Genomic DNA, 21732 nt, shown 5'->3' on the forward strand with positions numbered 1-21732 from the left:
AGGTGTGTGCCTGTGCCTCTTTGGCAACCGCTCCCTGGCATGGGTTTGCAGGAATGTCTTGTAACCAAGGGACCTGGGCAGGATGGAGGGCAGAAAAGAGGGCAATGCCTGCAGACATGTGGGATGAGGAGGACTCAGGAGATAAAGAAACAGCTGTGAAGGATATTATGAGAAGCCTCTGGTGTGGGAGAGAGTTTTGTTGAATGGTTCATGCAGCTGGTTAATGTCACCACGCTGCACACAAACATCTCACAGGTGAGGCCAAGCACAACTCCCCTCCCAAGCAGCCTCAGAGAAAGTGAGCCAGCTGCTCCTTGGCCAAAGCACTGTGCCTTGTGCTCATGTGGTCAGCAGAATGTGGTGGGACAGAATGCCTTTGCTCCCTCCAAGACCACATCTTGTCTTTGTTTTAATCATGCCTAAATCCAAGACAAAGCACTCAAAGAAGAAGACATTAAACAGAACCCTGGTGAGCAGAGCTTCAAAAGTTGGTGGAACATGCAGGATGTTGATGCTTGGGTCCTTGCAATTAAGATGGCCCATGTGGGCAAGGCATCAACATTTGCTGAAAATTTTAGAGACCTGGAGAGCTGGTGGAGAGTGGCTGTCAGGCTCCCAGCTCATGTCTGTAGCTCATTGCAAGTGATGCACCTGAGGACATGTGGGCAGGCAGCAGCAGAGGAGGAGCACTCTTGGGCTGCAGAGTGGGGGTCACTCCACAACTCCACCTCCTTCTACCACATTTAGTACTTAACTCCTTCTGGGCTGACCACTCTGCAGTGGAAAGTCAGAGGCCATTGCCAGGAGCAGCCCTACAGCCATCACTCACATGCACTTTGGGTCCTGCTGAGATCCACCATCATTTGTTCATCACCAGCAGAGCAGCTGATTAGATGAGAGCTGCTGGCTTGTCTCTTCAGTTATCTCCAGGGAAATCTATTATCTAATGGCTCTCCACAGAGGTCCTTTTTACAGGCTTTTCTACTACTGATGATGAAGTGATGCTCAACATGTTGTGAAAACAAACCTAATTCCTATGTCTCAGAAGCAAATAACTTGATGACTTATTTCTATATAAACATAAGTCTTGAGGCTGTATATTGCTGGGTTTATTTTGTGGGACAAACATGTGCTGAGGCCTGTATTGCTCTATCATCTGCTGCTTAATAGATGGAGTATCAGGTTAACTAAAAGTCTGCTCCTTTTCCCAAGCTGAGATTCCTCTTTTTTCTCTTTTCTGTGGGCTTTGCACTGCTGGCAGTAGCTCAGCCATGTGCTGGTCTCCTCCTCCTCCTCCTCCGTTAGCAACCACATGGCTGACGAGAGGCTGCAGGCTCTGGAGATGACACTGCAGGTATCAGTGACATTTCACCAGAGATGGCTTTGCTGCAAGGGCAATTGATTTAATGATTTTGTTACTAGAGTGCTGCTGCAACCACTTCCCCAGGATGAGATTTCATCACTCCCAAAGTAGGTGAGAAGACAGTCGACAACCTAAAAATACCGGCAGTTTAGGAATAACAGGAAGCCACGGCAGCAGGAGAACTAGCAGGGAAGAAAGCTGCCGGGAATTTCTCCTCTTTTTGGATGCGGTGGGATCGATGCTCGGGGCTCTGGCTGCCCCCGCAGGGAGACGCGGTTGTTGGATTGCCCAGGAGAGCGGCTCGGCTCGCTCAAGGAGCGGCGGTGTAAAGTTACGCGCTCATTAAACCTAAACCCGCCCTGCATCCAGACACAGGTGGGGGTCTGCAGAAGGTGGGGAGCTCTTAATGCTGTTTCAGCCCCTTATGTGTCCCCCTGTTCCCAGGGTGTGCCAGGGCCAGCACTGAGTTACTGCTCAGCACCTCTCACCTCTCTTTCTCAGAGACCAGGAGGAACTACCTCCTCCCTCTTGGAAAGGATGGATAAATATAATTGCCTGGCAAAAGATTTACAATAGTACAGCCAGGATGAAAACAATCCCCCCTTCTGGCTGGACAATACCCTTACCTACAGACAGGTCCAAAAGTCAAATGGACTGTTCCATCTCAACCCCCAAAATGTATGGGTCATCCCACACCTGTAACCCACCCCTGAAACATCAAGTGTCTGTAACCCCATTGGCCCAAGTCTTGTTCCAGCCCACCTTGGAGCCCCCTGATAAGGGGTCTCCGGGGGGCCAGACGATCTCTTGGAACTCCCCCCTCTTAGATCTTCCCCCCTCTCAGAACTTCCACCCTCTCCTAGAGCATCCTCTCTACCCCTTGTCTCTCCCCTCCCCCATCACCTCAGGCCTTGTCGCGTGCTGGGTCTGGCAGCTCCAAGCAAGACCTTTCACCATCCCTAATAAACCCTATATTCTAAGAGCAGCCTTCAGAGATCTCTCGTCTCCATTCATCGAAGCCATCCAGGAGCCCAGCATTCCCTACACCTCCCTTCAGTGGAGCTGCTGCAGGTGAGGAAAGCACTGCCGAGCACCTCGAGGTGCCTCTGGGCTTCCATTGCCTGTGGGGCTGGCACAGACCCTGTGCTGGTACCCACAGGGACCGTGCTGGGGCAGCGCTGTCCCCCTGCTCTGGCTGGCAGCAGGGGCTGCAGAGAGCCGGTGCCAGATGCCCCTACCAAGGGGTGAAGCACTAAGAGAGGACTGACAGGAAGATTGGGGAGGGAGACCAGGACCCAGCCACCCAAAAGCTCTCTCTGCTCTAAGGAGAAGGCAGGAGGGTCAAGTATCTCTGTTACCTGTATCTGTGTATCTCTGTTACCTGCAACCCAGGGATGCACACCTGGCCATGGAATTTTCCAGGTGTTGCCAGCTGGGATGGCAATGGTGGCAAAGGCAGCATTGAAAAATACTGTGTAAGGGAAGGAACAGTATTGAGATCTGTGGCCTCAGTGACAAAACCAATATATTTTAAAGTGTTGCTGTAAATCTCAGTCCTCTGTTCCTCCACAAACAAAATCACGTGGAGACATCAGGAGAGTGATCAGGCACTTGACAGATGCAAAACATACTGAGTCATGGAGAACAGGGGCAAAGAGAAACTGTGCAACACCAGACGGCACTGGCTATTAATTTGAAAACAAAAATGTAATTGGGAGTTAATCATTGGTCTTTCCTATATCACAAATCAAAAAACCATTTCAAAATCCCTGAGTGGAAGACAGAGCCCAGGATGAATGAGGTGCAGCCCAGTAACCAGGTTTTATCCAGGCCAATAGTGATCAGGACACATGAAAATGTTCAGGACTTTGCCACTAGCCTTTTCACTGGTGGGGAAGTAGAAAACCCATAACTGGGCAAAATGTGGCTTGGAGCTGGAGTAACAAAGAAACTGGGTCTCAACAGTGCAGTCATATGAGAGTCCAGTGAAGTGGGTCTGCTGTGAGAGGTGCCCTGGAAAGGCTGTTCAGCCTTCTGGTTTGGCAAGCTTAGAGAGGAATTCTGTGGATTTTAAGCTCCTACTCACAGAGAGCTTCTCTATTGAAAGCATCGTGATTCTTGGTTTAGACTTCAGTGGCATTTTTCAGATTGACTTTTAAGGCTAACAGAAGGGGAAATGGGCTCTTGTTCCTTCAGGAGACGACAGTGTAGTTTTAAAAACAAATTATGCATGAGGACTAATTAACTTGGCATTTACAGCTTAACATTCTCCTGGTTAAATTTGCTCCAACTGAGACCACGTTTTGTTGCAAGAAAACTTCTGCCTGGCATTTCCTTCCTCATGCTGCTTTTTAAGCTGTGACATTAAGGTCACGAGCCACCTTCCAACCTCCTGTTCAGTGACTTCCAGTGAAGTAGTGAGTAGAGTGAAGATCTCAGGTTTAGCTGTGAGGGCTGGGACATGTCTCAGTGGAGACATCTTTCTTATGGTCCAGGTCAATGTTCTAACAGCTAGAAAGTGCCTACTGGGTTCACCTGTACCTATCCAAAGAGCATCTGAGCACAGTGGCAGCTGAAGAAAAGCTGCTTGGAGAAAGCTCCAGCACAATGAATCACTGTAGTCTGTACAAAGGGAGTTAATAGGATGCTCTCATTCACAAATTGTATTAGAAGGCACTGATGACAATGAGCCCACATCGGCTGCTCACCCTGCACTTCCGCTCTCTGCCATCCCAAATCAAGTTAAGGTGATCTAGATGTACCTCTTATTGCTTCAGGAGAAAAATGTGTCCTGTTTGTTCCTGGGGGTCACAGGTAACCAGTACAGCAGAGGCCAGACTCTGTGAACTGCCACGCTTGCAGGGAGGCCAGTGGGTCAGTCCCAGGGGTGAATCCCCAAGGCCTAGATCCAGGAGTGAAGCTCTCAGGACTCTGCATGACAGGATGAAGGGATAACATGCACCAGCCTTAAGACTAGTTTGTGGGAGGGCTGCAGGTCTACACAATGTGCTCATGTGCAAAGAGAAACCTTGAGTTTCTCTCAGTCTTTTAAATTATTTTCTCTTGATTTTTTAAGCCTGAATGGACAAATCTTTGACCAGCAACGTCAGTTATTTATCTTCCCTATAATTCCCACAATACGAAACTATAAGTGGTGATGGTGGGTAAACCACCAGATCCAAAGGACACAAACACAAGTCCCAGATAAAACCCTCAGTTGTACAGCTCAGAAGCTCTAACCAGGAGTCCAGTGTGTTAAACACAATACAAATGGAATGGACTCAGTGTCCAGCTTTTGAGGCAGATGAGTTAAAATTAGGGCAACTTGGACAATGAAAAAGAGAGGCAGGATGGCAAAAGGAAGGACACGAGGTTTTAGTAGAATTAACTGTGTGCTAAAATAATCCTTAGGAGACTGGTTTTAGTAACCAGCTCTCCTGACAAACCCTTTGCATGGAATATGCTGCTTACCCATCACAGCTGCATTTAGGTGTAGAAGCGGCCTCCCAGGGAGCACTGCTTAGAATGAAGGTAAGTCTTCAGGTAAGTCCAACTCTATGGCAGGAAAAACAAGGCTGTGCATTTAGTAGAATCACCTGCATGCACTTACTGATCTCCCCAGAGATCCTGGCTGCTTACCAGCACTAAGCCACAGGCTGGCCCAAATGGCTTTCAAAGAAAGCCACCCAACTCTCTCTGAGGAAGGCCCCAAATTTTAATCTTTTAATTGATGCAGCAAATCTCTTTTCTGCCCTTGAGCCGAGAGAAGTGGGTGCTCTTGTCAGGCAGAGAACAACCAGAAGCACATCTCAGAAGCACATGATGTACTGAATTCTCTGTAGACTGCTAATGATGTTTGATTAATTTTCATTATTAGTGTGAGCAAGCTTTGAGTTCTCTCTGCATCTGTCTTATTTAGAGTTGTCTTTTCTTTCTTAGTTAAAGAGCAGCTTCTACAGACAGTGATCTAATTGTTCCTCAGCACCTGCTTGAAGCCATCCAAGCTAAGGATGGACACTGTGTAATTTGCAGGACACGTGATTTGGTCTTTAAGGCTCAGATCAAATAAAATGGAATAGAAATGAGGCAGTAATTGAGTTAAGTGGAATGTACTGTGCAGGCTGATGCTGGGGTCACAGAAATCCTTGGGCTGGACAACACTGACAATGGAACAAACCAAAATATGTGTGTTGTGGCCACCCAGCAGCAGGATGAACAGCCTTCCAGTGAATATCCTAAACTCAATAGCCCACAGAATGCTTTCTGTCTACTAGGCAACTGGCTTTTGTAGTGATTTTATCCTGAGTCTTTGCTGTGTTGCAAAACTCTTCAGGCAGGGCCCAATGAGTTCAGGTGCTGCTGTTGAGATAAGTGCCCATGATGAGCTATGTGCTGTCACCTGTGCCTGTTACCATTCTCAGGTGCAGCAGCAGGGAGCTCCTGTCACTCACACCTCACAAAACCTGTCCTGGGCAAGGCCATGGCCATGCCAGGACAGAAAACTTCACTGTCACAGAGCTGTTCATGTGGCAGAAAGGGGACAGATAATCTTATCCTCATTCAGCTGCAAGCTCCTCTCAGTTGGGTAGTCCTGGGGGAGTCCTTTTGTGAGTCCTAGTAAGGATCTCAGCCATTTTTTGGTTATCAAGCCTAATTTTGATTCCCTCCTAGCCCTATGACAACATGCACCCGTTGAGGCAAACACTGAGCAATTGGGAGTGCTACAGCCAAAGCTACACACTGAGCTCTCGGTTTACATATGAAAAGCTCAGAATCTGTACAGGAAAAATGTTAAACAAAACAAAAAAAAAAACCCAAAAAACCCAAAAGAATATAATCCTCTACCTCACTATAGCATTACACTGGACTGGCAGGCAGGAAGACTTATCCTACTTTCCTCCACCCAGCTTCAATGCCCTTGTCTTTATGCTCCGTATTTCTCATCTGCTCCTGCTCATTTTGCCTGAAGACCTGCTGGTTTGTTCAGTCTCAAGGCTTTGCTCATGGAATGCCAGGAGACACACAGCATTTGGAAGACTGGCAGGACATGAAAGCAGAAGAAAAGCAGATTGTTTTGTCCAGAGCATTAGTCCAAGCAACTATTTGCCATCTACTACATGAAATCAGGAGTTACTTGAAGTGCTGTTAGATATTAATTCACATCAGCACACAAGGAGAAGCAGCACCAAGGAATTAAAGAATATAGTCCTGGAGCCAGCCCACAAGTCATTCCTGATTGCATTCCCGAGGAGCAGCGTGCAGCATGAATGGCAAACCAAACTCAGCCATTCTCCCCGTATCTGAGCGCTGGAGATCTGAATACCTCTGCTCTGACGATCAAAATACCATTTGCTATTTCAAACAGATCTTTCTTCTTGGAATAAGCTTTCGGTAATTAAAGGAAGAGGCGTTATCTGGGTTGAAAGCTGGAGCCTGGGCGCGCTGTCGGGCGCGATGAGGCAGTCAGGGGGAAGCTGGCAGAGCTGCTTTGCAGGGTGTTGTCATGGGAACAGAGCAAGGAGGGCATTCGCTGCTCTGCATCCTCCTCCCAAAATCGATGCTTTTCGCAGCGCCGGCAGAGCTCTCCGGCTGTCTCAGCACAGATTGGACCTGAATGAACCGCAAGGGCCAGAATCTCGCTTTGTGTGAAAGTGGTGTCACTCCTGATTTGAGTGGAAGACTTTGGCGCACATTTTAGCTGCCTGTGAATCTGGCATCCGTAATGGTCAGTGGCAGCACACAAAGGGTTGAGTTTGGTCAGCGAGTGCATCACCATAGTGGGCAAGCTCAGAATGTAAAGTATTGCCATAGTGTCAGTGTTTGTGGTCATCTGAAGTGTTGGACTCACCTTGCACAATGCTGTCTTTGAATGCTGCTTACTTCCTCTGTGCAGGTCTGTGTATGTGGAATTGTTGGAATTTCCTTTATGAGAAGTACTTTGTGTGATGCTGTGGTTGCTAGGGACAAACAATGGTAGTGAATGGTTTCCTGGATAAAGAAGAATACAGAAATTTCTGCTCCTTCAATTGCTAGGAATATGTAACTAAAAGAAAAAGAATGCTGTTAATGTTGCACCACAGAGACCAGTGGAAGTAGAATTAAATGCAATATGTAAGAAAAGATCTGACAAAGGCTGAAAATGCTAACAGAAAAAAGAGCAAAATGCAATTTATTGCCTCCAAGCTTTCATTTTGCTTTGCCCAGGTCTGGTGGCAAAGAAAAGATCTTCTAATTAAAGCAGGCATCTGCAGAGTAACTGCACTGCTGCCACTGACCCAGGCCAGCAAGGTGCTGAGTGAACACTTCTCATTTCCTATCCACAACAAAGTGTGAATGAGGGGCCCACAGCCATCCAGGGCTTGCTTTGGAAAAGTGACCAAAATAGCAGGCAAGGGAAGAAAATGGAGCAATGCATGGAGGGCTTCCCAATTTGCTTTCAATTTCCAGAGGTCATTGAAAACCCCCTCTGCTTAGCAACAAGTTTGAGGCAAGTAATGATAAACTTAGCCACAAAAATGCTTGGAGTTGTATCATAAACATAATCTTACCTTGTCTTTAACCTCTCTCTCCCTGGCTCTGGTGTTTCCATGCAGGCTGCAGCAAAGCCTGGAATGAAATGGCTGGCACTGGGTAGAGCACATTCTGGATTCATAGTGACTTTATTCTAGTGCTGATCCCTTTGAACATAAAACAAGAAGCATGAATGTATTAGAGCAATCCTTGTGGATTACTCTGTGTGAGGAAGAAACTGTGGTTCCTTTTTGGGCATGTTTGCCTCAGTGCCTCTAGCAAAAGCTCTCTGGGGTAGAACAAGGAGCAGCAAAGTGTGTGGAGAGGCACTGACCTTGTCTCCCCCATGAGTAATACATGCAGGGCATCTGAGGTCTTGCTGGATCAGGGCTGGTAGAGACTATTTATAAGTTTTGGATGAAACAAACAAATGCAGAAGCTGTTCTTTGTGCTGCAAGGGATGAAGCCAGAGTTGTGGACTTAGAGACCATGGTTAAAGAGCTGAAGCCCCTGTCTCACCCACAAGCTGCTGTTCCTTGTATTTGCAGCATTGTCCTTTGCTGAAGGAAGGGGCATGGAGCAGGAATTGCACTGATAAGAGCATGACATATGCCATGAATTAAAAATACACACAGAACAGGGCATGCTCCCCATGTATGTGATGTGGAGACTCAGCTGCTGCAGTGTGTGAGAGCTCTGACTGACCTTGCATTAGCACAGAGGGACCTTGAACTCTTACAGCCCGCGGAAAAGTCAGGAGTGGATTCACCGAGACAGAAAGATAAAATAAATGCACAGCTTTTTCAGCACTTCCCTCCATTTGCTTCATATCATAAATATCAATACAAATATAGAAATACAGAGGTAAACAGTTTGCCCAGCCTGCCCTTTCCATATGCATGCATTTCTGCTGTGAAAGGCTTTATGTAACTCCTGACAGCAGATTGCAAAATAATGCCTTGGTTATGGAAGGAAGCCACGAGCCATTACATTGCATTACTATAATGTAATGGGTCCCTGAGATGAACCAGATTTGGAGAGCTTGCTTTTATTGTAAACCTTGTACCCCGTCCAGCCCACTGGCATTGATTTCTCTTGTTTTCTCCAGAGATCAAAGACCACGAGGCCGGAATAGCAGCTAGACCAGAACTGAACCACTGGGGTTTTGGCCCCAAACAGAATTCTGTGAGACAAAACTGTGCTGTTTGTTTGAAGGGATGCAATACTAGAGACAGTACTTCTTCAGATGGATGCTGATGACCAATCTGCTGAAAGGTGAATTTCTCATTAGCCTAGAGAATTGACATTGTAATTAATCTCTTCCTATGTTTCTTTGCTAAGTAAAGGCTGCTGTGACAAGTGCTGCCATAATTTTAAATTTTTAACTGAACATAGAGAATAGACAAAAAAAAAAAATCTGTATTTACTTTGTTTTTCTTCTGTGCAAATGTCACAACACTTTCATGTTGGCGATAAGTGCAGAAGTGCTGATTCAATCACTTATTTACATAATCCCCTCAGATTTTTTTTTTGTATCATTGTTGATAATGAAAAGATTTTCTCAGCTGGGAAAACAAAGGGAAGCAGGCAAGTTCTGAATGTGAATAGGCTGAAATGACATAAAAAGATGGTAATTTGCATTAGTAAAAATAATCATAATGTGGATGACTGAAATGATGGTAAATAGCATCTATCCCTACCTGTCCTGAGGAATATCCACCCCACGAGAGTTCAGCTGCAGTATGTGGAGCAGCCCTACCTAGCAACCTCGAACTCGGGGTGCCCTGACAGTCTCAAGCACATCCTGCAAACTGACACCAGGAACCTGGAGTGGTGAGCTTTGTTTCACAGGGAAAAGGGCTGGTGTTTGTGAGCAGGGTCCTGTGGCCATGCCTGGTCGGATGGCTCCAGAAAATCCGAACGGTGCAGGATGTGTCCCAGACCCCAGCTGCCAATTATTTGACACAACATAGCAGAGTCCAGTGTAGTTACCACAGAGCATCAAGGAACTTTGCAGAGAGCACTTTTAAAATACTCACATTCACATGTGAATCAGCGCAGCACAGTCAGGAGGAGCAGAGGCACAGCTGAGTGCCCTGCTGGCTACAGAGACTGTGTGGCTTTGGGGAGGCTTCTGCAACAGGGAAGGGAATGCAGGAGCTCACTCTGCACATACACTGCCTGGAAATATAGAGCTCTTGATAAGCTGCTTTTGTAAGATGACTGAGAAGGAAAGATGTGGCCCTGGAGCAGCTCTCCTGCTTAGAGATCCACACAGCCTGTGCTGTGCCTTTGTTGTCGGTTCTTGCTTCCAAAAGCCTGGCTCAGGCTGTGCCCCAGTAGTTCAGGAGGATGCACCTCCATGGCTGGGGGAAGCAGGGCTGCCTCCTCCCCAGAGCCCCAGAAGCAGAGCCTTTGAATGACCAAAGACACTGCCAGCAGCTCTTGGGGGTGTGTGAGTATTGCTAACGGAGACAAACATGGGAGCAAGTACAAAACTGTCAAACCTGCAACTCGACACAGCACACTGACAGCAAAGTGCAAGGTTTAGCTTAGAGAGGATAGGGTAGAGCTACAAACCTCAAACAAATCTTGTTATTAAAGCAGTGTGTATGTTGTTTTTAAAAAGCAAACTGAATGAGAGAGCTCAGCTCCATTAAGTTGAAGAGGATTGGTCCAGTAAGGAGCCAGGGAACTGCTGCCACTGCCTGCTGCCACTGAAGCTTGTACTCTGATAATCCAGTGAGAGCTCTCTTGAAGATGAAACACATCTTCAGCCCTTCTGGAAGATTAGCAAACTGAAAAGCAATTATAGTCACGACAATAATTTAATAATTTCCTTAAAATCAAATTTTTATAAATTTTTTAGCTGTCTCTCCCCCTTTTTAAAACTGTAGTTTAACAGTATTGCTTCTGATACTGGTCTGCTGACATATACATTTAAAAAATGAATTGAAACAAACCTGAAAATATCTAAATGTTAAGAAAGAAACTCCTAGTGTTCTTTTCTTAATAATTCTTTCAGGAGCTTTGCTTACCTAATCGCATATTATTGTTTTATAGGGGAAGAATGGACTCATCTTCTGGAATAAGTAACCTTTAGCTCCTGCAGCACCAAAAGCCTGTGGCCCACAAGATCCTATTTCATTTCTTTTTTTTTGTGTTCCTGGCTTTGAGGAAGCTCCAAGACTGGGCTTGAAGGTCCCAAAGGCTGTTCCAGCCACCTACATAAAAGCACATTTATTATGTGTGTATCAGAACTCTCTGAATGGGTAAAAAAAAAAGTTAGTTTATCAGGCTCTCTTTTCCTACACCAAACTCTTCCAAAGGCAGTGATGCCTCTGAAACTGCATATTGTTTACTTCAGCTCAAAACGTGATCTGTGTTTTTCTAAAGATTCAGCATGTTTTTCAGCTCAGCAGTCAATCTGCCCATTGTAGACTATGGCTGTGGGTGGTGGGGAAGACACAGAGCCACCTTCGTGCTTCAAAACACTTCCCTTGCAGATACAGCCATTAAATAGACAAATTGTTTGGCTAAGGCTGGAACCTGATGTACGCTCATTAGAGTCTGCTGGCAATTTCCCCTGAATTTTAAAGAAAGGTGTTTTGTGTTTCCATAGTAACTCCAGCTCCTTTCCTGAGCTGTCTGATGCACTGCTGGTATTACACAACCTATTGTATTAGGAGGCAGTGAAGAGCAGCGCTGAAAAGTCTACTAAATTTAAGGATTATGAAATTACAGCCACCAAGTGGGGGCTGGGGAGAGGGAGAGGGCAAACAGAGCAGCTTTGGACCACAAGCAGTTTTGCTACTTGGGAGTTTAGACAGAGAACCAGGGAATTGTAGAATGGTTTTGGTTGGAAGGAACCTTAAAGACCCTCCTAGTTCCAACCCCACTGCCATGGGAAGGGACGACTTCCACCAGACCAGGCTGCTCAGAGCTCCAGACAACCTGGCCTTGAACAGTGCCAGGGATGAGACATCCACAGCTTCTCTGAAAAATCTGTGCCAGCCTCTCAACACCTTCACAGTAAAAAATTTCTCCCTAATATGCCACCTAAACCTACTCTCAGTCTGAAGCCATTCCCCTTGTCCTGTCACTGCTCCTGTAAAGAATCCTTCTCCACTCATCCTGTAGGCTCCTTTCTGCTACAGGAATGGCTGCAAGGAAGACAGAAGGTATGGGAAGGAGGAGAAGGAATAAATAGGCTGAGTCCCACTGCCTGCTGTTCCTCTGTGGAGCTGTCAGGAGGGCTGAGATGGGCCCCAGCTGTTTCCCAGACTGGGCTCAAACCCTTATTCAGCAGTGCCAGGGACAAGCTGGGTCCAGCCCTGACAGTGCCAGCTGGGTTTGGGGTCTCTGCACAAGGAGGGAGATTCATAGATGGCTTCATCTGTCAGCTCTTGGGGGCCACAGCTGGAAATGCTGCTTCTCACCAGGGCTGGCTGCCCTCTGCAAGGGGGTGATCACAGCTCTTGGGTGGAAATACTTAATTACATGACAAATGAAGAACATTGCTGGATTTCCAGAGAAACAGCTGTCTATCACGCATGAAGATTTATAAAATCGTGTGTCCAGATGTGTAAAAACTGAATTATATGCTGCTCACACACTGCGTTTAGAGTGGTACTAATAATAATTTCTTGGAATAAACTGATTCCAATAGGGTCAAGATTGGGGAACCACAGGTTAGTCAGCCCCACCTCTCTTTAAGAAAGGACATGTCGATACTAAAATGTGTCCAGAGAAGGGTAACAAGGCTCCTGAAGGCCTCGGGAATGTGTCTGGCGAGGAGCGCTGAGGGAGCCGGGTTTGTTTAGCCTGGAGAAAAGGAGGCTCAGCGGAGACCCCATCACTCTACACCTGGAAGGAGGCTGCAGTGAGGTGAGACCTGGTCTCCTCTGCCGTGCCTGCAGTGAGAGGACTCAAAGAAATGCCCTCAAGCAGGGCCAGGGGATATTCAGATGACATACCAGAACAAATTCTTTCTGCACGGTCAGGCATTGGAATATATTGCCCAGGGAGGTGGTGGAGTCATCATCCCTAGAGATGTCCAAGGGGTTTCTGGAGCTGGCGCTGGGTGATACGGTTGAGTGGTTGGCATGGGTGACATTGGCAGTCTCTTCCATCCCTGCGATCCCACGACCCCAGGAACATTTTCCTGCCGGCCGGCCCGCACCCGGAACCATCGTGCAGCGCGGCTGTTCCCGCGGGGACGCGGCCCCGAGCGGACGGCGCCGCACGTGATGGCGGCGCAGGCGGAAGTGATGGCGGCGGGGGCCCGGCGGCGGCGCGGCGGCCACGGGCGGCGGTAAAGCGGCCACAGAGCGCCGGGGCCCGACATGGCAGCCCGCGGGGCGCGCCTCTGCCCGCTGCTACTGCTGCTGGCCGCACTGGCGGGGCTGGGCGCCGAGGCCAAGGTGAGCGTGGGTCACGGTGGTGCTGCCGGTACCGGGCCCTCCCTCCGTCCGCCACCCGCGCCGGGCGCTCAGTTTCCGCGGGTGGTTCCGCCTTCCCGGCCCCGCTGCTGCCCCGGGCGGCTGTAGGGGAAGGCCGGAGCCGGTGGTTTCGTGCGGGCGCTGCCCTGCCCCGCTGGGCGGAGGATCGGGGCCGCAGGTGCGGCCTCGGCGCCAGCCCCGGTTCCTGCGCTCCCCGTAAGATCGCGGGCTCGCGGCCGTGGATGTCGCTTTGCCGCGGTGCCCCCGGACACCGGCAGACGAAACTGCGAGTGGAGACGGAGCTGTTCCCGGGCTGGGTGGGGCTGAGCCCGGGCCCGCCGCTGCTCCGGTTGCTGCCCGGCTCAGCCCCGCTCCTGGCCTGCCTCAGTGTGTGCGGCTGCCACCGCCGTGCTCTGGGGCGGGCAGAGAACACCGCGCCTTCTACTCAGAGCACCCGCCTTGGAGTTCTCCCCAAACACGCCTGGGTTTTCTCATTTTCTCCCTGTTGATGGTGATCAGCGGTTTGACTCCTCTGCGGCAGAGCAGAAGCGCTGTGGGGCAGGGTGTGGTACAGGGGGGGTTTCTGCTGCTCCCCCGAGACCCCCCTGTCCTGCTGCACCCAGCCCTGGTCCCAGCACAGCAGGGACACGGAACTGCTGGAGCCAGGCCAGAGGAGGCCGTGGAAGGGATCACAGGGCTGCAGCACCTCTCCTGTGAGGACAGGCTGAGGGAATTGGGATTGTTTAGGCTGGAGAAGAGGTGGCCTAATTGCAGTACCTGAAATCTGTAAGAGAGATGGAGAAGAACTGATTGCATGGGCATGTGATGTCAGGACAAAGTTTTACACTGAAAGAAGGTAGGGTTAGGTTGGGTGTCAGGAAGAAAACCTTCTCTGTGAGGGTGGTGAGGCACTGGCACAGGCTGCCCAGAGAAGCTGTGGATGCCCTGACCCTGGCAGTGTTCCAGGCTGGCTTGGACAGGGCTTTGAGCAGCCTGGTCTAGTGGAAGCTGTCCCTTCCTATGGCAGTAGAGTGGAAACTGGATGATCCCTTCCAACCCAAAGCTTTCTGTGATTCTGTGCTAGAGCAGTCAGGGTTTTCCAACTGACCTGTGCTCACTTGGTGTTACTCTGACTTGGCTGCTCAGTGTAGGAGTTCATTGCCAATACTTGTTCACACATTGTTTTGTAATGCCACTAGAAATTGCCTTGAACTTTAGATAAGCCACGTTTATCCTTTGTCTCTTATTGTTTGCTAAAATAAGCTTAGTATTCTTTCATTCCTTTTAAGTTCATCACTGTATATGACAGGAAGCTGTCGTCATAAGCTGAATAGTTGAGTAATCGACATCAGCAATTTCTACATGTGTGGTTTTTCTTGGAAAGAGGAATGAGCTTAAACTCCTTTTTTTTTCCTCTCAAGAATGTGTTTTTATCTCAGACAGTAGTGTTACTCAACAAATTGCTCTGCTCGCTTAGTAATTCTGAAGGGTTGTTCTTAAACTTATAGGAAGTCCTGAGTAAGAGTGTTCAAAAATACTTTCAAGTGATTTGTGTTAAGTAGTTCAAGTCTTATGTGAAGAATGCCTTCTGTACCCTGATAATATAAATTACATAATAAGATAATTTGTTCTAAGCATGCTGTTTGCTTCATTTTTAGAACTCTGAGGATGTCCGGTGTAAATGCATCTGTCCTCCCTACAAGGACCACTCAGGCCATATTTACAACAAAAATGTTTCACAGAAAGACTGGTGAGTGTGTGTGGCAGATAAAAAATGATCTTAAATCTTACTGGTTAAAGCCCTGTTCTGTGGTGATTATGTGTGGATCTCCTGTGGTGCTGCCAGGACAAAGCAGAGCATTTCCATAACTTACTGGAGCTTTTCCTTCAGAAGTACTCCAGAATTCAGCTCTAGCAGGGGACAAGGCTTAAACCCTGTAGGTTTTGCCCTGTCTTCTGTTTTGGTTTGCTTGCTTCATGTTTAGTTGTTTTTTTAGACTTGGAAGTAGTAGAAGGGAAGAAAGTGATGTGTTTTGAATCCAGTGACCTTGAAATGGTGTAAAGCAAGGGGACACAAACCTGGAACTGGGGCTTGGGAGTATTTTCCTTGCTTCCTCTACTCTTGAAAACCATCCCATTATTTAGGAACTGTTGTTTCTGGAGTTTTGTGAGGTTGCAATGTATTTTGCCCTTTCTAGCAACTTGGAGAAGAAAAAATGGTGATATTAATATTTCTTCTCTTCTCAGTAAGAGACTTTACTACTGTACTTAACCAACATACAAGATTTCTGCAGTACTTGGGCAGTGTATTGCTACAAACTTTCAGTCTTAGGAACAGCATTTGCACAGATTGTACTTGGCATTTATTTTTGATTTTTGTAGCTTGACTGCTGCATTCTTCCACAGAGGAAAATGTAGCTCTGCTTTCACATAAATGAGACAAATAAACCCTCCACTCCTCTCCAGAGGCTGTGAGGTGGCACTCAGCAGTTGCAGCTATGAAGAAGAAGAACCAAGAAGACAGAAGATGAGCTGGTGCCTGGCTGAGTGTTTGCAGCTCTGTAATTTAGCCCAGTGAAGTGTTGAGACCCAGGCTGCTGCTGTCACTTCAGGCCTTGTGTTTCAGTACCTGTTGCTTGGCTGTGCCAGCACTGAGGTAACCAGGAGAAAGGTGAAACCAGAAAGGATTCTGGTTCTGTCAGTGCTCTGCAGGGATCCTGAGGGTCTGAACTCTGAATTACAGCCTGAGTCAGCAGAAAGACCAACATTATGTAAGTTGTTGTTGGAAGCAGTTGTCTCATGGTAGCTGAGTGTTAATGCTGAGCTAAAGAGTTCCCATAATATTGTCAACCACACTTTTCCACAGAGGACTGACTTATGTTTGGTGATCTTTTAAGTCAAATGCTTTTGCTGAAAGCTGAATGCTTTTTATTCACTGTCTTGCTGCTTAGAGAAACAACCCATCTGATTTCCTTTTTTTTCCCCCCATGTCTGTACCTTGTGATGACAAGATAAAAGAAATTCAGTTCATGAATGTCAAAGAGAGGCTAATCTCCCTTCAGACAGTGAAAGGATGAAATAAGCTCTTCTGAATGAATAAAGAAGGGGAATTAGTAGCTGAAATTTACTTTTATCCATGATGTCTGTGTCAAATGATGCATATCCTTGGACTTGTTCTGCTAACAGCTTTAATACTTCCTCTGAAAAATTAAGACATTGTATCGAGTTAGAAAGATCTTAAAACTTGTTTAGCAGCTTGGCAGCAGCTGAATTTCTCGTTTAAGTGACATAACTGTGGCGTAGTGATTTATTTGTACCTGCAGTATGGAACAACTGAACTTAAGCAAGCTGAGCTTCTCAGCTCCTGCAGCAGAGTGGAACAGCTCAGCTAAAGCCAGCTCAAAACTGACTGGGCAGTTTCTGTGTTTCCTCAGTGATTGTCTCCATGTGGTGGAGCCTATGCCTGTCCCTGGACCTGATGTAGAAGCTTATTGTTTACGTTGTGAGTGCAAATATGAGGAGAGAAGCTCAGTCACAATTAAGGTAAGCAGTGTAATTCTGTTGGCATATATCAAAGACTTCAGCTGTTTACTAAGTATGTCTATTGTCTTTTAGAGAAATGCTATTTTTAAGGGAAAACTGTTCTAAGGCAGCTTAAAAGGTAATTTTTTTGTAGTAGTCAGTCTTGAGCAGTAACAGTAGCATCAAACTTTAGCTGAAGAAGTGAACCTGAGACTGTTTATTGAAGATCTCCACTTTTGAGATCAGACTTTACACCTTGCTGAAATTCTGAGTGTTCTAAGACATTTTGTCAAACTTTGGGCTTTGTTTTCCTTATTATTTCAGAGGGCCTCTCATTACACAGCTGCCTTATTTTCTTACTATAAATTTTCTCTATCCATGTTTGTTCTAGCAGATGTTGTCTGTGCTCTTCACATTCTTGTCCCATTGGAGCCATTGAGGCCTGAACTGCTGTGAATAGTCTGCAGAATGTCTTTTAGTTTTTGACAACACAGACTACTTTATTTTGGGATTTTAAAAGTTTGGTGGTTTGTTTTGCTTTGTGACTGAATTCGGATCTGTGCTAGACCATGGGAGATCAGTGGGGGATGCCCCAGCTTTGTCACTTGTTTAATGGCCAAGCTGGACAGATGTCTTGGTGAAGTGAGAGTTATAACTCTGAATTGTTTAAAGAGGCATAGCCTAAGATTCTTTGCAAGGTCTCACTGTTTCAAGCTGCCCTAACCCTTTTAATACTATATTGTAGTTTGTTACTTTTCCTTTGTTTCTGGGTTTTAAATTACCTGGTGACAATACCAAAGATCAAACTTTGTCTGTACTCATCTTTAGGTCCTTGCTGCCTGTTGTGAGACTGGGGGGAAATGTCACAATCTTGGCATAAACTGTGCTTGCATTATGTAGGTGACAATCATCATATACCTGTCCATTTTGGGCCTGCTTCTTCTGTACATGGTGTACCTCACCCTGGTGGAGCCCATCCTGAAGAGGCGTCTCCTTGGACATTCACAGCTCATACAAAGTGATGAAGACATTGGGGTGAGTTCACTAGAGTCTTTGTGCACTTGGTTAGCATGAAGATTGGGATGGTTGGTTAATAACTATTTGGAGGGAGCAGCTTTTTTTTGCCAGGCAGTGTAAATGCTTTCCCTGCTGGGAGAGGAAAAGAAAGGTGTGTGATGACTTCTGTGAAGCCACTCTTTAATTTTTCACTGGGCTGGAAAGCAGTGAGAGCTGCTTCGGTTGTGTCAGCTCTAGGCACAGATTGTTTTCACAGAGAAGAAACAGTGTAGACATGGAAGAATATACAGGAGTACAGGTTTTTAAGATTTAATGATCCAGTCTTGCCAGTGATCATTTTATGGGAACTGCTTAGTTCTACAAAAATAAAGTATGGGGGTTGCATCTTGTCTTATTCCAGTTTGAGTTTCTTAATGCTAAAACTTCAAAAAGAAATTGCTATAATGAAGCAGAATAGTAATGGATGATGAAATAATTTCTTAGTATTATGGCCAGAAATGTGACAGTATATTCCAGCAGGTCAGAAGAGCTTTTTTAGGGAACAGTAGTGACATGGCTTCCTGTCATTACTGGCCTTTCCAGTCTCTAGCACTGGGTAACAATCACATATTCTGGTTGTGAAATCAGGGTACATAAAGCATAGCTGATAAAAGCTATTATCTAGGAAAATGCTAAACTTGGAATACTTGATTATCCCCTTAGCAAACAGAAACAGCTTTTAAGTAGATGGCTCATGATTGTCCCACTCTTTCTGAACTTCCCTACATGCAGACATGTTTCAACTGTCTTTGTACTGGCAACGTGAGGTTTTCCCAGCATCCTCTAGGAGGATTTTGAGTTGAGTGTTGATATTTTATGTTTGTTTTTTGAAGGGAAATACTTGAATGACTCTTCCTCCATGTGCATTCTTATAGCAAATTCAGCAGCTCCCGCTTGAATTAAGTGAGCATGTGCTGTATGCCCTATCTCAGACAAATTTATAGCTTAGATAAATTATCTTAATGCCTCCAAATGTGAGATAGTCTTTTGATTGCATGTGGAAGAAGTGAAATAAGTCCCATGGCAGAGATCAGGTTAACTGTGGAATAAATTTACCTCAAAGTCTGGGTCCATCTTAACCAGTGTTATGTTTTGTTGTAGCTGTTCTGTGAACATAACATAATTTAAGGTCCCTTATGAATTATCCCTATTCTTGCCTTCCCTCTTGCAAGTTCTTGAGATATTCTTGTCACACTTCAAAAATACCATGTCCCTGGATTTTATGGCTGAATTTCAAGGCAGTGTGTTCACTCTTTCTTGTTGCCGATTGATGACAGTGTCAGCTGATGAAATAAGCCACTTCCTTAGTCCTCTTTCCTCTTAAACGCTTTCCCCCCTTACTGTCTACATAGAAATTGACAGTATCTGGCCTTGGGGCTGAGAATCTTGTTTGTCAGGAAGGCCAGTAGCATTTAGACTGTCCTGTGTTCTCCCACCGTGTGTTTTACAGTAGCAAACCATGTGTTGCTATTATGATTTTTTTTTTCCCTCTGAATGAAGTGACCTGTCTCCTGTTAAATGCTGATTCTAGGTATATCCAATTATATAACTTTCTATGGTGAGGTGATAGCTCTTTTGATCAGGGATTGTCTGTTATTCTCTATGGGAATATTTTTTTAATGCTCATTGTGTCTTTGGGACTTAAAGCAATCATTTCAATAGGTATCATTAATTTTAACCTATGTACAGCTTACAGTTGTCTTTGAGCTGCTCTGCACAGTCATATCACAAATAAAGTATCCATTAATGTAAAAGTCTTCAAAAGTGTTCTGGAAAAAAAAAAAGAATGTGAAATGTAGGGATACAAAAAGACAGTTATTTAATATAGGACATAATGATGATATTTTTCATTATGCATTGTATATATGATGCTTTCTGATGTAGCTTTAGCAGCATGACTTTGTCTGAACAGTTTAATAGCCAAATGAGAAGTTCAGTTCCGATGCTTACTGTTTATAACTTGGCTATATTTGCTAGCAGAAAATAAAGCCTTGCAGGTACTGTTAGAAAACAGAGAGAGTAAATGTTAAACAAGCACTCAGTTCTTGTTGAGCTCTGTCACTTAAACAGCTGTATTGACACTGTGCTTTCAGACAGCTCAGCACAATAGGCTTAGTTTGGTAAACATCAGAGTGTGTTGATTTGATATAGAAGCTGTGTGTGGACATCCTGAACTGCCTGGCAGGACATGGCCAGGAGCTGGCAGGGACCTGACCCTAATTCAGTTGTGAAGTGCATTCGCCACAGTCACGGGGGTGCCTGGGTCTGCTCTGGGCTGCAAATGGATGCAAGAGTGCTGTGATCCTGCAGCTTACCTGGCAGCAGGTAATTGACAGTACAATGAAGTGTGGTCTATTTGGGGAAGTGTCTGGGAGGTCCTGTCCGTGAGAAATTGAAGTACAGTTCCAACATTTCAAAAACTTGCTTGGTCATTGTTACTGACCACTTGTTGGAACATCTCATTTACCTTAGAGGAAGACGAAACCCTAGAGCACCCACAAATGTAGGAATGTAATGACAGAGCAGGCGTGGAGCTGGACCTGGTGAGGAGTAACGGGGGCTTTTTGCCTTGCAGGACCACCAGCCCTTCGCCAACGCGCACGACGTGCTGGCCCGCTCGCGGAGCCGCGCCAACGTGCTCAACAAGGTGGAGTACGCCCAGCAGCGCTGGAAGCTCCAGGTGCAGGAGCAGCGCAAGTCTGTCTTCGACCGGCACGTTGTGCTGAGCTAAGGGAAGGAACTCCAGGGAGGTGGACTAGTGGAAAGAGCTGACAGAAGTCTTCCTGATCCTGCCAATTCAGAAGAGTTTTCTTGAATGATTTGTTGTTGATTTAAAAAAAAAATGAATTAAAGAAGTGTTTGAACTTTGAAGGGATGTATTGGAGTGGGAGGAGTTTAAACAGATTAGTTAACCAAAAGCTTAAATCTTTATGTTTTCAAGTGGCTTTTACTAACTAAACTGAAAAGAAAACAAACCCTATGATACCTTGGGTTGCCACTGTGGTACATTATTTACAGTTGTGACTTTATGGTGGTTTTTAACTATATATTTCTCTCTCCTATTTATGTGGTTAAAAAGTACCTGGGAACACAGTAATAACTTACAACTCACTAATCACTTTATGTAAAGACCTTTTGTAAATATACTTGGATTTTCTGCTGATTGATGCTAGGTACTGGAAATCAAAGTCTTGCAGTGTAGTTTTGGTCTCAGAGAATGAAACCCTGCTGGCTGTGTTCATTTGGTTCCTTGCACTCGTACTTTCAAGATGCTTGTATGGCAAGTGATGTCTGCAGACTTAAGTGGACACTGGCTCCTGGAGCTGCATATTTCAAGTACTGTGATGTAGATAAATTCGAATGCAGTGCACATTCAAGACAGTGTTGAGATTTTGTTCTATTTTGCTTTAACAGCTTAGTATATTGTAGGTGTATGATAGCTCTTATAAAATCTTTCCCTCTCTTTTCATGGGTAAAGTCTCAGGAGTTAGCATATGATGAAATATTTATTATAAAAATCTTTCTGCATTTGTCTGGATTGATGGTGTAAGGCACATACTTTCTCTAGCACCTGTCATCTTGGGAGTTAGGTGTATTTTTTTATCTGTGACTCTGTATTCATCTCTCTTCAGAGGTTATACAGTTGCTGGATGACTAACTTTCATATATCCCCTTTGGAATGTAACAATTAAAGATAAAACTGATTTTTGAAAAATGGATCTGCATTATCAGTTTGTCATCATTTTTCTCCCTCATTATGCTGCATGTAAATTCCATCTATAAAAGTACTCCTCTAAATATGCTTCAGAGTAGAAATATGTACTTGTTCAGTGATTAGGT

The 21732-nt window shown here is 45.7% G+C and overlaps 1 protein-coding gene and 1 long non-coding RNA gene across 2 annotated transcripts; both read left to right on the forward strand.

Moving 5' to 3' along the window:
• The first annotated feature begins 1178 nt into the window (after positions 1-1178).
• On the forward strand, positions 1179-12458 carry LOC115495468 (uncharacterized). Its single transcript, XR_012056612.1, has 3 exons — positions 1179-1755; positions 8982-9148; positions 10937-12458. It is a non-coding gene; the product is annotated as an uncharacterized lncRNA (long non-coding RNA).
• A 642-nt stretch (positions 12459-13100) lies between these two features.
• On the forward strand, positions 13101-21611 carry TMEM9B (TMEM9 domain family member B). Its single transcript, XM_030273823.4, has 5 exons — positions 13101-13296; positions 14973-15064; positions 16749-16857; positions 17737-17871; positions 20468-21611. Exons 1-5 carry the CDS (start codon positions 13219-13221, stop codon positions 20621-20623), a joined length of 570 nt encoding a protein of 189 aa, XP_030129683.1. The 5' UTR covers positions 13101-13218; the 3' UTR covers positions 20624-21611.
• Positions 21612-21732: the final 121 nt, after the last annotated feature.

The sequence above is a fragment of the Taeniopygia guttata genome, chromosome 5 (genome assembly GCF_048771995.1).
Source record: "Taeniopygia guttata chromosome 5, bTaeGut7.mat, whole genome shotgun sequence".
Taxonomy (NCBI): Eukaryota; Metazoa; Chordata; class Aves; order Passeriformes; family Estrildidae; genus Taeniopygia; species Taeniopygia guttata.